The following is a 12,168-nucleotide window of genomic DNA, read 5'->3' on the forward strand; positions in this document are numbered from 1 at the left end:
GGAAAGTGAACTCGAGTGGTTTTCTGAGAAGACGTTTGGTCTCATGCTGGTGAGCGAGCAGGCGGGTTCTTCAGTTCCTAGTTAGGACAATGCTGGGGGGGGGGGGGGGTCAAGTTCTGCTCACCCCCATAACCATGAATGGTATCATCCTTTCATTCATTCCAAATTATTAAAAGATTTTTGGGGGAAAGATCATTCACTCACATTAACATGGTTAAATATAATTTATTTAAAAGTTAATATTGTTTTCATTTACAATTTTTTTTTTGTGTTAATAAAATTGGGTAAACCACCATTTTGTGTACCAGGCTAATTAACATTTTTAAATGAAAAAATTCAACAAACGTGTAAAAATGTCATGTTATGTTTGAATAGGTTGCATTGTATTCTTGTTTTTTTTTTTCATTTTTTAATCAAGATTATTCATCAAAGTTTTACATTATAATTTATTTAATTATAATTTATTTTTATTTATTTTTTACAAATTATGCATAGATATTTTATTGGACAATTAAATATTTTTAAAATGATGTACTATTTCATTAAAATCAAAATTACAAATTATTTAAGAAATATGTAAAACTGTTTTACAATCAGTTGCACAATCAAAACAGAAACATTTTAAAACTTCAATCCATAAAAGCTCCGTTGCCCTGGCAACGGCATGTGTCATCTGCAGCATCAGCAGCAATCAAGGTCGCGAACGCAAAGCATCATGGGAATGAATGCAAGGAATCGTCATCTTGTGGGTCTCAGCGTCTCTTTGCGCATGCGCCTCGGCACGTCAAATAGCCATCTAGGTGTCCCTAATGAAGTGACTGAAGGGGGGCGGGGCGGCTTTGTCGCCTGCATGCGTGCATGCGGCGGCCACCGTAGGACATGGCGGCCATCGATGATGATGGTGAGGGTGTGCGCGCGCACGTCAGCGACGCGGGGGGGCGGGGCCACGTCACGACATCTCCGTTTTCCCATACACCCCCCCCAAAAAAAAAAAAGAAAAAAGAAGAAGAAATAGGTCGTCCGTGGGTGGACGTGCTGCGCTTCACGAGGAGGAAACCAACAAACATTTGCGGACGGACGAGCAGGTTAGTTGGAGGACAACATGGCTCGCCATTGAGCTTCTTTCCAGGGACGTTTGTCAACAATGATGGAACAATTCCAGCTTTAGCTACCTCGTCGGTTTTTTGTTTTTTTTTAACGTTGGTCTCAAGTGAGGGTTCGGTTCGGTTGGGTTGGGTTCGGTCCGGCTGATGTAGCACCGCGGACAGCGCCTCACTGACGACGTGCGCTTGTTTCCCCGCAGCGGTCAGCGCAGACGGGCGGCTCCGAAACCAAACGCCACCTGAGGATCGCCATCGGCTGCAGGTTCTACTCCTAAAAAGACAAGCAACATGGAAGGACAACAAGTGAGTGTTTGTGATCGTTCTATCTGCAGTTACTAAATTGCATGTCACCTATTGTGTGCAGAGGAGAGGAAACAAAATGTCCATTGCACCAGAGTGCAACTTTCCTGAAAACCAAACTCACAAAAAGGGGGGGGGGGGTATACTAACGTGTAATGAGCATTTATTAGTCCAAAGTGTTGATAAAAGTGTAAGTGATTGATATGAATCTTCTTTACACATTTAATGTAATGTGATTACGTACATATGTTAAAGATATTGTCTTTTGCTGGTGTCAGGATAAATCCTTGAAGCCCAAAACCGGCAACCGTTGTTGAACATTGCATCATCAAAGAGAGCAATACATGAGATGGCTCAATCATTTGTACATAAATAAAAATGTGGATTAACCAATAGTATGGATGGGTGGAAAAATGTGACATTTTGTAGCCTTCCAAAGTTTTATAGACATCAACTTGACTTCTTCAAGCGAGGACTCAAGTTTCCCGTTGAAATGTTGTGTGGATGTTTATTATTAATGACTGATGAGCATTTAAGCCTTTTAAAAGTGAGACTTAACGTTACACATAACAAAGTCGCTTCTCGTTGTCGTCTTCAAAATGCGCTTTATCACTCTTTGAAGAGTGACGATTGCAATTTTGCATAACGAGCTGCTGCCTCTTTCACGTCATTGATGATCAAATCAATGTTGGTGTGCGCGCACGCACGCACGCGGATGCTGCGTCACGCTGTCATCGGACCCTCAGCCAGCCTGCCCGCCCGTTTGTCGGTCAGCTGACAGATTTGTTTTTGTTCCTTTTTGAAGGAAGACGCCGTCCGTCCATGTTGGCGCGCGTCCATTTTATTGACGCGCTCGCCAAAGTGTCAGAAAGACATTTTGCATTGCGACACAAAAGCCTGAGCAAAGGTTTGAAAAGCAGAAATCAATCAAGCGATCAGTTTGATTGATTTACTGGCAGGCCGAGATGAAAACGAAGGAGGAGAAAAAAAAAGAAAGAAAGATTGATCGCGATGAACAGCCAACTCGTTGACATCGAAGGAAAATCGATCAATATCGACGTGTTGACTTGTGGAACTGCTAAAATGATCAAATATATGAAAATGGATCAATTGACATTTTAAAAGCAGCCTGTAAACTTTTGACTCTTCTAAACATTTCAGCGCACGCGGCCATAAAACCCATGTGGGTGTTTTTTGGTTTTTCTTCCATTTGCTGTTGAATTGTTCAAACGCGTAATGAAACACGTCTTTAATAAAAACATCGTCGCAATTCGGAAAGAATCTTTGAGCGACGGCTTGCGTGTTGTGCTGGAGCGCGTTGTTGTTGTTGTTGTTGTTGTTGTTGTTGTTGTTGTTGTTCAAAGCGGCAAAGCGGCGCTTGAGCCGATGTCAAGTCGCCATCAAAGCTCCTTTGACGACTTTCTTTGCTTTGCCTTTTTTTTTTTTGTGAGCTCCACCCAACTTAGAGGAAAACAAATGTGCAAACAAACGCACCTGAACATGTTGCCTTTTTTTTTGTGAGCTCCACCCAACTCGGAGGAGAACAAATGTGCAAACAAACGCACCTGAACATCATCAGCTGCCTCAAGGTCGCCCTTGCGTGTCCTCTGCACTTCCTGCTCTGGCAGCAGCGACCGATCGTGCGGCGCTGACACAGCATAAATAATCCCGGCCGACAAAGACAAACCATTTGGGGACTGGTCGCCAGTCGGGGTCCGAGCGCAGAGACGCAAACACGTGACAGCTTTCGTCCCAACGAGAAACTTTGTTGACCAAAGTTTCCTCATTTGAACGAGAACGTTTCTCGTTGGGGAGGAGAAATTATTTTTATTTTGCAGACGTTGTGAAATGAAAGGCACAACATAAAGTCCCGGGTGCAAATCTTTTTTTGGGTGCTTTTGATCTCATCCTCGCCACAAAGTTTCGTGTTAGAATGACTTCAAGTCTAACATCAAATAATGGTTTTTATTTCTAAAAATGAGCCTTTTATGGATTTCATTCCAAATGAATGGTCTGCAAAAAATCAGGGATGCTCTCGAACAGCCACTCCAGATGTTTCTTGAAATGTGATTTTCTAGATAACACTTTGTCAACAGTACGGCACGCGCACGTGAACGTCACCTGAGTTCCGTCTCGAGCTGACGCGAGCGTCGTCGTCACGCGTGAGAAACACGTCAACGTGCTGAACACGTGACTTGACGATCGGACGCAGACGAGTTCCACGCTTGAAGATGTAAATCACTCGTTGGGTCGCCTTCCTGTAACCTTTGCCGGCGACGGATGCGGATGCGCCGTCGCCGTGACGACCGCCTAATCCGTCTCCCCCGGAGACCAGCCGACGGCGCCGTCCGTCCTGCGCTTCCCTTTTAGCCCTTAATTGCATTTGCCTTGTCTCAAACATTTTTCTTGAATCCGTTTTTGTTTTTTTTCGATTCCAATTTTTGAACATTCCAAATGAAAATGTTCTTATGTGACCTTTGGCCTGTACAACTCAATTGAATTTCTTCACAGATGTTTTTGAGATAAGATGAGGTGCAAAAGTGTGCGCACCCTCTTCTTGGGAGTCAATGAACCCGAAATGAACTTCAGATGTTCCAGGAGGCTTTTCCTGACATGTTTTGTACTTTACCTTTTTTAATAGTAGGCCGAAATATGTCATTTGAACAGGGGTGTGCAGACTTTTTATATGCACGGTGAGGCGAATATCTTGTTTGGCGCGACGTCGCCGCTGGTTTGCGGCATTTGCGGCGCGGCGTGACGCGGCCATTTTTGCATCAGCAGGGCAAGCAGGTGACGGGCTACCTGCTCTTCTCCCTGACGACGGCCGTCATCGGCTCGCTGCAGTTTGGCTTCAACACGGGCGTCATCAACGCACCTGAGCAGGTCGGCGGCGACGTTGATTCTCTCCTCGGCGCGATTCTTTTGATGGGCACGTTTTTTTTGCTTTTGCGCCGTTGCAGAAACTGCGCGCCTTCTTCAACGACACGTGGATGGAGCGCTACGGCGAGCCCATCGAGGCGGGCGTCTGCACGGTGGTGTGGAGCGTCACCGTCGCCATCTTCAGCGTGGGCGGCATGGTGGGCTCCTTCAGCGTGGGCGTCATGGCCAACCGCTTTGGCAGGTGGGCGCTCTCTCGCTCGCTCGCTCGCTCTCTCTCTCTCTCTCTCACTCGCTCGCTTGGCACGTGCGTGACGGATGATTTTTTGTGCCGGCAGGCGGCGCTCCATGTTCCTGGTGAACATCCTGGCGGTGATCGGCGGTCTGCTGATGGGCTCGTCCACGCTGTGCTCGTCGTACGAGATGGTGATCGCCGGCCGGCTGGTCATCGGCCTCTTCTGCGGCCTGTTCACGGGCTTGACGCCCATGTACGTGGGCGAGGTGTCGCCCACGCCGCTGCGGGGAGCCTTCGGCACGTTGCACCAGCTCGGCGTGGTCGTCGGCATCCTCATCGCTCAGGTTGGCCGCCGCTCGCACGTACACACCAACTTGACTCCATATCACTTCTTCAATAAGACCCATTTTTTTGTTTGTTTTCTCGTTCAGCATTTTTTTTTTTTTTTTATGTTGTCCATCATAACGGCAAAGACGTCTGAAAGTTCGGACACTTTTACAAAGTCATCCATATCTCAGAAATTGCAACATTACGTTTGTTGTCCGCCATTGTATAAATGCAAAATGGCTTCCACCTTCTGGTACTTCACAGATCCCTCTGGTGTATTGCAACGGCATCAAGAGGCGCCCTCTAGGGGCAGCTACTACAACTACTGTAGTTTATTTTCATGGAAAAGGAAAAGAAGTTGATAGATCGAAAAATGGAATTGCGAGTGAAATGTAGCCTGATTGATGAATTGAGACGTGCGTGCGTGCGCAGATTTTGGGCCTGGAGGGTTTGTTGGGTTCGTCGCGCCTGTGGCCGCTGCTGCTGGCGCTGACGGTGGTGCCGGCCGTGCTGCAGTGCATCCTGCTGCCCTTCTGCCCCGAGAGTCCCCGATTCCTCCTCATCAACCTCAAGCAGGAGGAGCGGGCGCGCAAAGGTCAGTCGCAACATCCCGGAACGCGCGACGCGAAAATCTGTACGGCGACTTTTGGTCAAAGGCGAGGTTGACCCTTCACCCCCCGAACCATAATCTAAACCTTGCGCTCTTGACCTCAAATCTTAACCTTTAACTTTCCAAACTGAAACTAACGCTAGCCTGAAACAAAACCATAAACGTTATGCTAGCATGCTAACAGTTAGCATTTCCCTCCTTCCTTTCCTGTGTTGCGTGCGTGGAAGCCGCCTTGAGATGACAAACGGACCGACGTCGGGTTTTGACAGACGCTGACAAACACGCATCGATCGTGCCGCTCTGTCGGGAACAAACCCAACGCGAGGGAGACGTCAACATTTTTTTTTTTTGGCCGTGATGGATTTGCTCCTCACAAAAAGCCAAATGAAGACGCAGCCTGACAAGACAGCAGCACTTTTTGATCCTCTGTTGATCATTTTCATCTTTTCAAGTTGAGAAATGATGATAGATTTTAAAAAATATTGTTTTGTGTTTAAGAGTGAAAAAATGTCAGATAGTTTACTAGAAACTCGAGTCAAATATTTTTGTGGCGAGAAAAAAAGTCAGGTTTACAGTTTGAATACTAAAAAAAACTTTTTTAACCCCCCCCCCCTCTCAAAAAACAAAACAAAAACACAACCATTAAACTTTATTCAAGTAAAACTGTCTCAGAGTGGGAAAGTATTTTTTTCAGTAAAATACATTTTGGGGGAAAATCGGATTTCTAAAATTCTTAAATATATATTATTAAAATTATAAATTATAAACATTTTTCCCTACAAAAGTTGCATGTCTATTTTGAGGAAAATAATTTCCTTAAAAATGTCAAATTAGTTTAAGTCTTATTTCCAAAGAATTTTACAATTTCAGTAAAAAAAAAGATAAACATGTCTCGAAGTCCATTTAACAAAAAAAATGCTTTTTCATGGGGAAAATGATTATCTTTTATTATTATTATTATTATTTTTTTAAATTCTCACCAAGTTGTCCTTTTTTTGCCCACCTGCGCGCACGCAGCGCTGGTGCGTCTGCGCGGCAGCGAGGACGTGGGCGTCGACCTGCAGGAGATGAAGGAGGAGAGCAGCAAGATGGCGCTGGAGAAGAAGGTGACCATCCCGGAGCTCTTCCGCTGCCCGGCCTACCGCCAGCCGCTGCTCATCGCCGTCATGCTGCAGCTGTCGCAGCAGCTGTCCGGCATCAACGCCGTGAGTCGCCGCCGCCGCCAAACCGTCGCCGCCGCCGCCAAACCGTCGCCTCGCCCTTCCCGCCCAAAAACCGACGGCCCGCGCTTGGGTTTGCCCCCCGCAGGTCTTCTACTACTCGACGGGCATCTTCAGCTCGGCCGGCGTCAGCCAGCCCATCTACGCCACCATCGGCGCCGGCATCGTCAACACCGTCTTCACCGTCGTCTCGGTGGGTGCGAAGGGGGTTGCTTCAGTCGATGTGGCTGCGAGCGAATGAGTTCATCAATTGCAAGTTGCATTTTTCAACTCATTTACATCAGAGGAACTTCTCTATGAAAGTCCGATTGTTTTGATAGGAAATGAGGGGGAAAGTCTTTTCTTCAAGATTTTAAAACATAACTTAACTTTCAGATAATTCAACAAACAAACAAAATTCCATTTTCAAAAATTATACTCGAAGAGTAATTTTTGTATTAAAATTGTAATTTGGCAAGAAATGTCTTCAATTGAAAAAATATATATTTTCAAGATATTAAATGATGATTTTTTTGGGGGGGTCCTTCAATTTCTTGAGGATAAAAAAAACTAAGATGTAAAAAAAAAATCATTTTCGTTTCATGCTTTTATTGTTTATTTTTATGATATTATAATTTCAAGACAAACTTTGATCAATAACATTTTAATGGTGTTAAGTTAAGCCTTTTTTTTTTTTTTTTTTAAAGTGAACTCTGAATTGTGTTTTTTGTCTTGTTAACTTTTAATCTTGACTTGTGCACGCTCGCGTAACAACTTTGAATGGTTGCGTTTGCTGAAAGTGGAGAAACGCAAAAGTGTCCGTTTTGTGAGCGCGCGCGCGCGTGCGTGAGGGTCGAAGGTCGACGACGTGTTTTTGCGTGCAGCTGTTCCTGGTGGAGAAGGCGGGCCGCAGGACGCTGCACCTGCTGGGCTTGGGCGGGATGGCGCTGGCGGCGCTGCTCATGACCATCGCGCTGCTGCAGGTGAGTGGCCCGCTTTTCCCCGGCGGAAGGTGACCCGCGTGACCGCGTCTGCCCCCCCCCCCCCCCCCCCCCCCCACAGAAAGAGGTGGCGGGCATGAGCTACGTGGCCATCCTGGCCGTGATGGTGTTCGTGGCCATGTTCGAGCTGGGCCCGGGTCCCATCCCCTGGTTCATCGTGGCCGAGCTTTTCTCGCAGGGCCCGCGGCCCGCCGCCATGGCCGTCGCCGGCTGCTGCAACTGGACCGCCAACTTTCTGGTCGGCATCAGCTTCCTCAAACTGGAGGTGAGCACAAAAGTGAAAGCGCCCCCGACTGCATGCGACAAACTCGCAAACAAACAAAATGTTGCCTTCCGGCAGGAATTGTGCGGCCCGTGGGTCTTCCTGATCTTCATGGCCTTCCTGGTGCTCTTCTTCATCTTCACCTTCATCAAAGTCCCGGAGACCAAAGGTAAAACGTTTGAGGAGATCTCGCGCGGATTTGGCGCCGCGGGCGCTACCGCCACCGCCGCCGCCGCCGCCGCCGCCGCCTCGTCCCCAGAGGAACCGCGCCCACGCATGCCCGAGGGCGCCAACGGCACCGCCAAGGAGGAGAAGGAGAAGGAGAAGCTCCCCCTCGTGGAGGCGTGCGCTGGCGACAACGACGAGACGGCCCCCCTGCAGGAGAAGTCGGTGGTGGTGGAGAGCGTTTAGACGTCACGCAAGGAAACGAGGAGACCGTTTAAGGCCGCTTGCCTTAAATCCTCGTCTGCTTTCGTATTTTCCGGTCAATCCACATTCCGCCTCCAAATCGGTCGCGCTCGTTCACAAGCCACGCCTCCCGACGATTTGTCCGTGCGACAACTTGGCCGGGGGGAGGCGTGGCCAACTCGTTCGGATATTTTCGTGTGCGTGCAAGCGTGCGTCACGTTGTAAGCTTCATGTCGACACAAGCCAACGCGGGCAAAAAAAAAAAACGCTCAAATCCGTAAAAAGAACTACAATTGTGTAGTAAATTGTTTGTTCATCTATTTATTTAATTAAATAATTTATTGGAAATTATGATTTTTTTAGAGATTAAATAACTAAATGTATTTTAGTATTATGTATTTTATTAGTTTTTTTAAACAAAAAAAAATACAATAACTTTGCAACATTAGAATAACTGATCACCATTTTTGTTGATTTAAAAAAAAATCATTAATTCAATAAATTATTTTTTTGGGCATTTAAAAAAAGAAGTACTTATTCTCATTTAAATTGTCTTTAAAATTATTATAAATGAACCAATTGGGCAATCAAATGAAAACAAATTAAAATATATACAACCAATTATTTAATGTCATGGACACAAAATTAAAAAGTAGACAATTTTTTTATTGCAATAAAAGATGAATTAGCTTAAGCTAAATTTATTAAATCCTCCTCTCCCCCAAAATTTTTTGCCCATCAAACGCTAAGCTGGTGTGCGTTGTGCTACTGTTACCATGGCAACCGCCCACTAGGACCGCATTGCGTCATCCTTTGCAAAGGCTTTTGGGAAGTGGAGTTCCTTAACTCACTCCACTTGTGCCACCTTGTGCTTGTTTTAAAAATAATAATAATTATTATTATTAGTGCTGTCGGGCCTTACTATGTTGTCATTATTTTTATTGTATTATTATGTTTTATTAGCTTTTAGTATTACCAAAGCACATTGTGAGTCATTATTAGAACTCTTAAATATTACCTTCCGCAAATATTTTCCTACACTACTAGATGAGAAATATATTCTATTTGAAAATCTATTGAAGAGAGCCATATTTGTGTTTGAAGATGGATTAAGAAGGCAAATGAATTTGCACTTGTGACTTAAGGCAACGTGCAATATTCCAAGATGGCTTTTGAAGTGCAAAGTTGAATTGTAACATTGATTTTATTTCAACTGGTGAAGAAGCACTTTACAAGAATCCAAAAAAACGGCGAGAAAAGTGTGCAATCTACTGACTTGCCATTTGAAGGCCCTGTAAAGTCAATTGTGACATTTGTTGAGCTGAGAACAAAGTTTGACTGAATTGTGACGATGCAGCCCGAAGCATATTTGGGGCGTGGCTAAAACGGACCCAAACTCGCACGCATTCCGTACAAATTGTCACGCGAAGTTTTGCTGGTTCGGCACGACGAAATTGTGCTCGTTTATTTGAATGGCCAGCAGAGGGCGACGTTGCCCAACATGCTGGCAGACTGATCCAGTTTCATATTCTTACGCCACCATTTTAGTACTTTTGTGATTTCTTATCAGGTGGATGCTTTAGAGCGCCTTGTTGCCCGCGACAACCCGCCGCTGGCTTATCTTTACGCATTCGAAGTGATGCGTACGTACGTATTATTACTGTTACAGAAGCTGCTTCCTGGTCGTCACGGAGGTATTTGATTGACAGTTGAGAGGGCGTGTTTTTTGCACATTCAGCGGACACGCCCACAACGGCTTCAATGTGTCGCCGTTTCCTTGCGGATTTTGACACATTTGGAAGCCATTTTCCTTTTGACTTTACAGGGGTTTGAAAGTGGTGAAGGGCAAGTGCTAATTAATGTGCAAACGTCACTTTGATTCTTTTATCCATTTTCTTGTTTGTGACCACAAAGAAGACATGCAAATGTCTCTGGGAAAAAATCAACGGCAGGATCATGTTTAAAATTCCTTTTTAATGTTAGGAAGATTTTTGCGTCATGCAAAGAAAAATGTCACTGAATGTTAATAATTTAACGGAACTCACATATGTACACTGCAATTCCAAATCCAAAAGTAGGCCAACCTTTTAGGAGAAAGTCTCGCATAACAATCATGAGAGAAATGAAGATGTAACCATGAAAAGAAATGAGAGTTTTTACAAGCAAAAAAGAAGCGCATTTTCCCCTTACCAAAATGTAAAAAAGAAAAGAAAAAGAAACTATCTTGTTTATTATAACTGTATTGAATGAAACTTAATTGAAGGAATATTAAAAATGTGTTTGGTGTAAGTCATTAAAACATTGGATTTTTTTATTTTATTTTATTTTGCATTGAATGAAATCCTGCCAAATCACATTTTCCTCTATTGACTGACTTTTTGCGTATGTTTGAAATGATATACTATATTCCTCATTTTAGTACTACGACAACAAAAAGCTTAGCTTAGTGCAAAATCCAGTAGCGTGAGCGACGTAAATACTCTCCAAAAACAAGTAGATTTTAACAGTATTGTCAGTGACGCTAACATTTTCTTCTTTGAACATTAAATCTGCGCTTGGATATAGGATGATAACTATACTCATAAGAATAATTCATACAAGTTCAAAACTGTACCTAAAGAAACTTTTTTGAAAGCTCAAATGCAAATGTAGCGTCAATACAAGTGAACTGTGACAATAATTCTTTCACCGACCACTAGAGGCACTAGTAGCGCATTTTGTGGGCACCAATGAGTTGGAAAGCGTGAAATTGATGATGTTCAGTAAACATTTTGGACTCGCGCGTACGTTCGCAGGCTAAATGCTACAAACATAGCGCCTTCCTCTTTTCCTTTTGGCTTTTCCAATCAGTGGCCTCCATCGAACCCGGACCTCTGCATCCGCTGCTCTCACCCCAACCACCTTCCTGTCCTCTTTCACGACATCCATAAACCTCCTCTTTGGTCTTCCTCGAGACCTCCCGCCTGCCATTTGGCAACTCGTCTAACCTCCGCTCTTGTAGGTCACCCCAAGTTCCCGCCTCTTCCGGAAGAAAGTTATTGACGGCAGCCATTTGCATTCTTTTTGCCAAGTCCTTCCGCGTTCCTCTCCTGGATACCAAACCTGCCCATCGCCTCATTGAAGTCTGCCCACGACAACTCTCTCAGCTTCACTTCACTTCATCAAGTTCCGAGCACAGATCAGAGGATTGCGCCCTGTGGCATTCTGGGAAAATATGCTGTGTTTGTAGCATTTAGCTTACTAGTATGTTTGAACTTAATTGGAATACATTTGAATGTACTCGCCAGTCCAAAATGTTCCACGCTTGCTTAATTTGAGTATTTTGCGCACACGAAATATTAATGTGGCTTGAAGTCCGAAATTGGCCGCGTGTCCGTGTTGTCTTCCGCTTGGTGTCTTTTTGAGTCCACGTGTTGTATGTTGTTAGCAAATGCGTGTTGTTGCTTGTGTGACGCACACTTTTGACTTTCATTCCCCACGAAACGGTGTTGTTTGAAAAAGTCGCTCGGTGTCATTGGTGGCCATTTTGCTTTTTGTTGTAGTGACGTGTGGTGACGCGGTGCGCAACTTTCGCTAACTCGCTCGCTGTTCTGTGACCATGGCGAGCTTTCGGGGGCCGCTTTCCACATGGTGACGTGTTGTGCGCGTGCGCGTGTTGTCCACAACTTGACTGTGCGATGAGTGTGCTTTACTTGTGTTTGTACTCTACTTATGGAATGTTCTGGAATAAATCCCGTACACGATATCAAGACTCATATTGAGTTAAAGTGCTGCTGTTTTTTGTTTTGGTCACGTTGCTTGATAGCAGAAATTCCAATAATGTGTTTTTGTAGGAAGACTGATGTT

At 44.8% G+C, this 12,168-nt stretch overlaps 1 protein-coding gene across 2 annotated transcripts; it reads left to right on the plus strand.

Moving 5' to 3' along the window:
• Positions 1 to 929: 929 nt before the first annotated feature.
• Positions 930 to 12,067, plus strand: LOC147157348 (solute carrier family 2, facilitated glucose transporter member 3-like). 2 transcript variants are annotated; one of them, XM_086062637.1, is made up of 11 exons: positions 930 to 1,085; positions 1,304 to 1,406; positions 4,182 to 4,286; positions 4,364 to 4,524; positions 4,619 to 4,859; positions 5,275 to 5,437; positions 6,470 to 6,657; positions 6,761 to 6,865; positions 7,536 to 7,634; positions 7,714 to 7,917; positions 7,993 to 12,067. In XM_086062637.1, exons 2-11 carry the CDS (start codon positions 1,392 to 1,394, stop codon positions 8,323 to 8,325), a joined length of 1,614 nt encoding a protein of 537 aa, XP_085918763.1. In that variant the 5' UTR covers positions 930 to 1,085; positions 1,304 to 1,391; the 3' UTR covers positions 8,326 to 12,067. The 2 variants fall into 2 exon arrangements, with proteins under 2 accessions (XP_085918763.1, XP_085918764.1); XM_086062638.1 differs by having other exon boundaries at positions 4,185 to 4,286.
• The last annotated feature ends 101 nt before the right edge of the window (positions 12,068 to 12,168 follow it).

Source organism: Leptonotus elevatus, chromosome 19 (assembly GCF_054856555.1).
Source record: "Leptonotus elevatus isolate MCC_2025b chromosome 19, RoL_Lele_1.0, whole genome shotgun sequence".
Classification (NCBI taxonomy): domain Eukaryota; kingdom Metazoa; phylum Chordata; class Actinopteri; order Syngnathiformes; family Syngnathidae; genus Leptonotus; species Leptonotus elevatus.

Bases quoted from the DNA above. Each gene is read 5' to 3' on its own strand.
- LOC147157348 (XM_086062637.1), top strand. The intron at 4,860-5,274 runs GTTGGCCGCCGC...GTGCGTGCGCAG, and splicing joins TCGGCATCCTCATCGCTCAG to ATTTTGGGCCTGGAGGGTTT. The intron at 5,438-6,469 runs GTCAGTCGCAAC...GCGCGCACGCAG, and splicing joins GGAGGAGCGGGCGCGCAAAG to CGCTGGTGCGTCTGCGCGGC.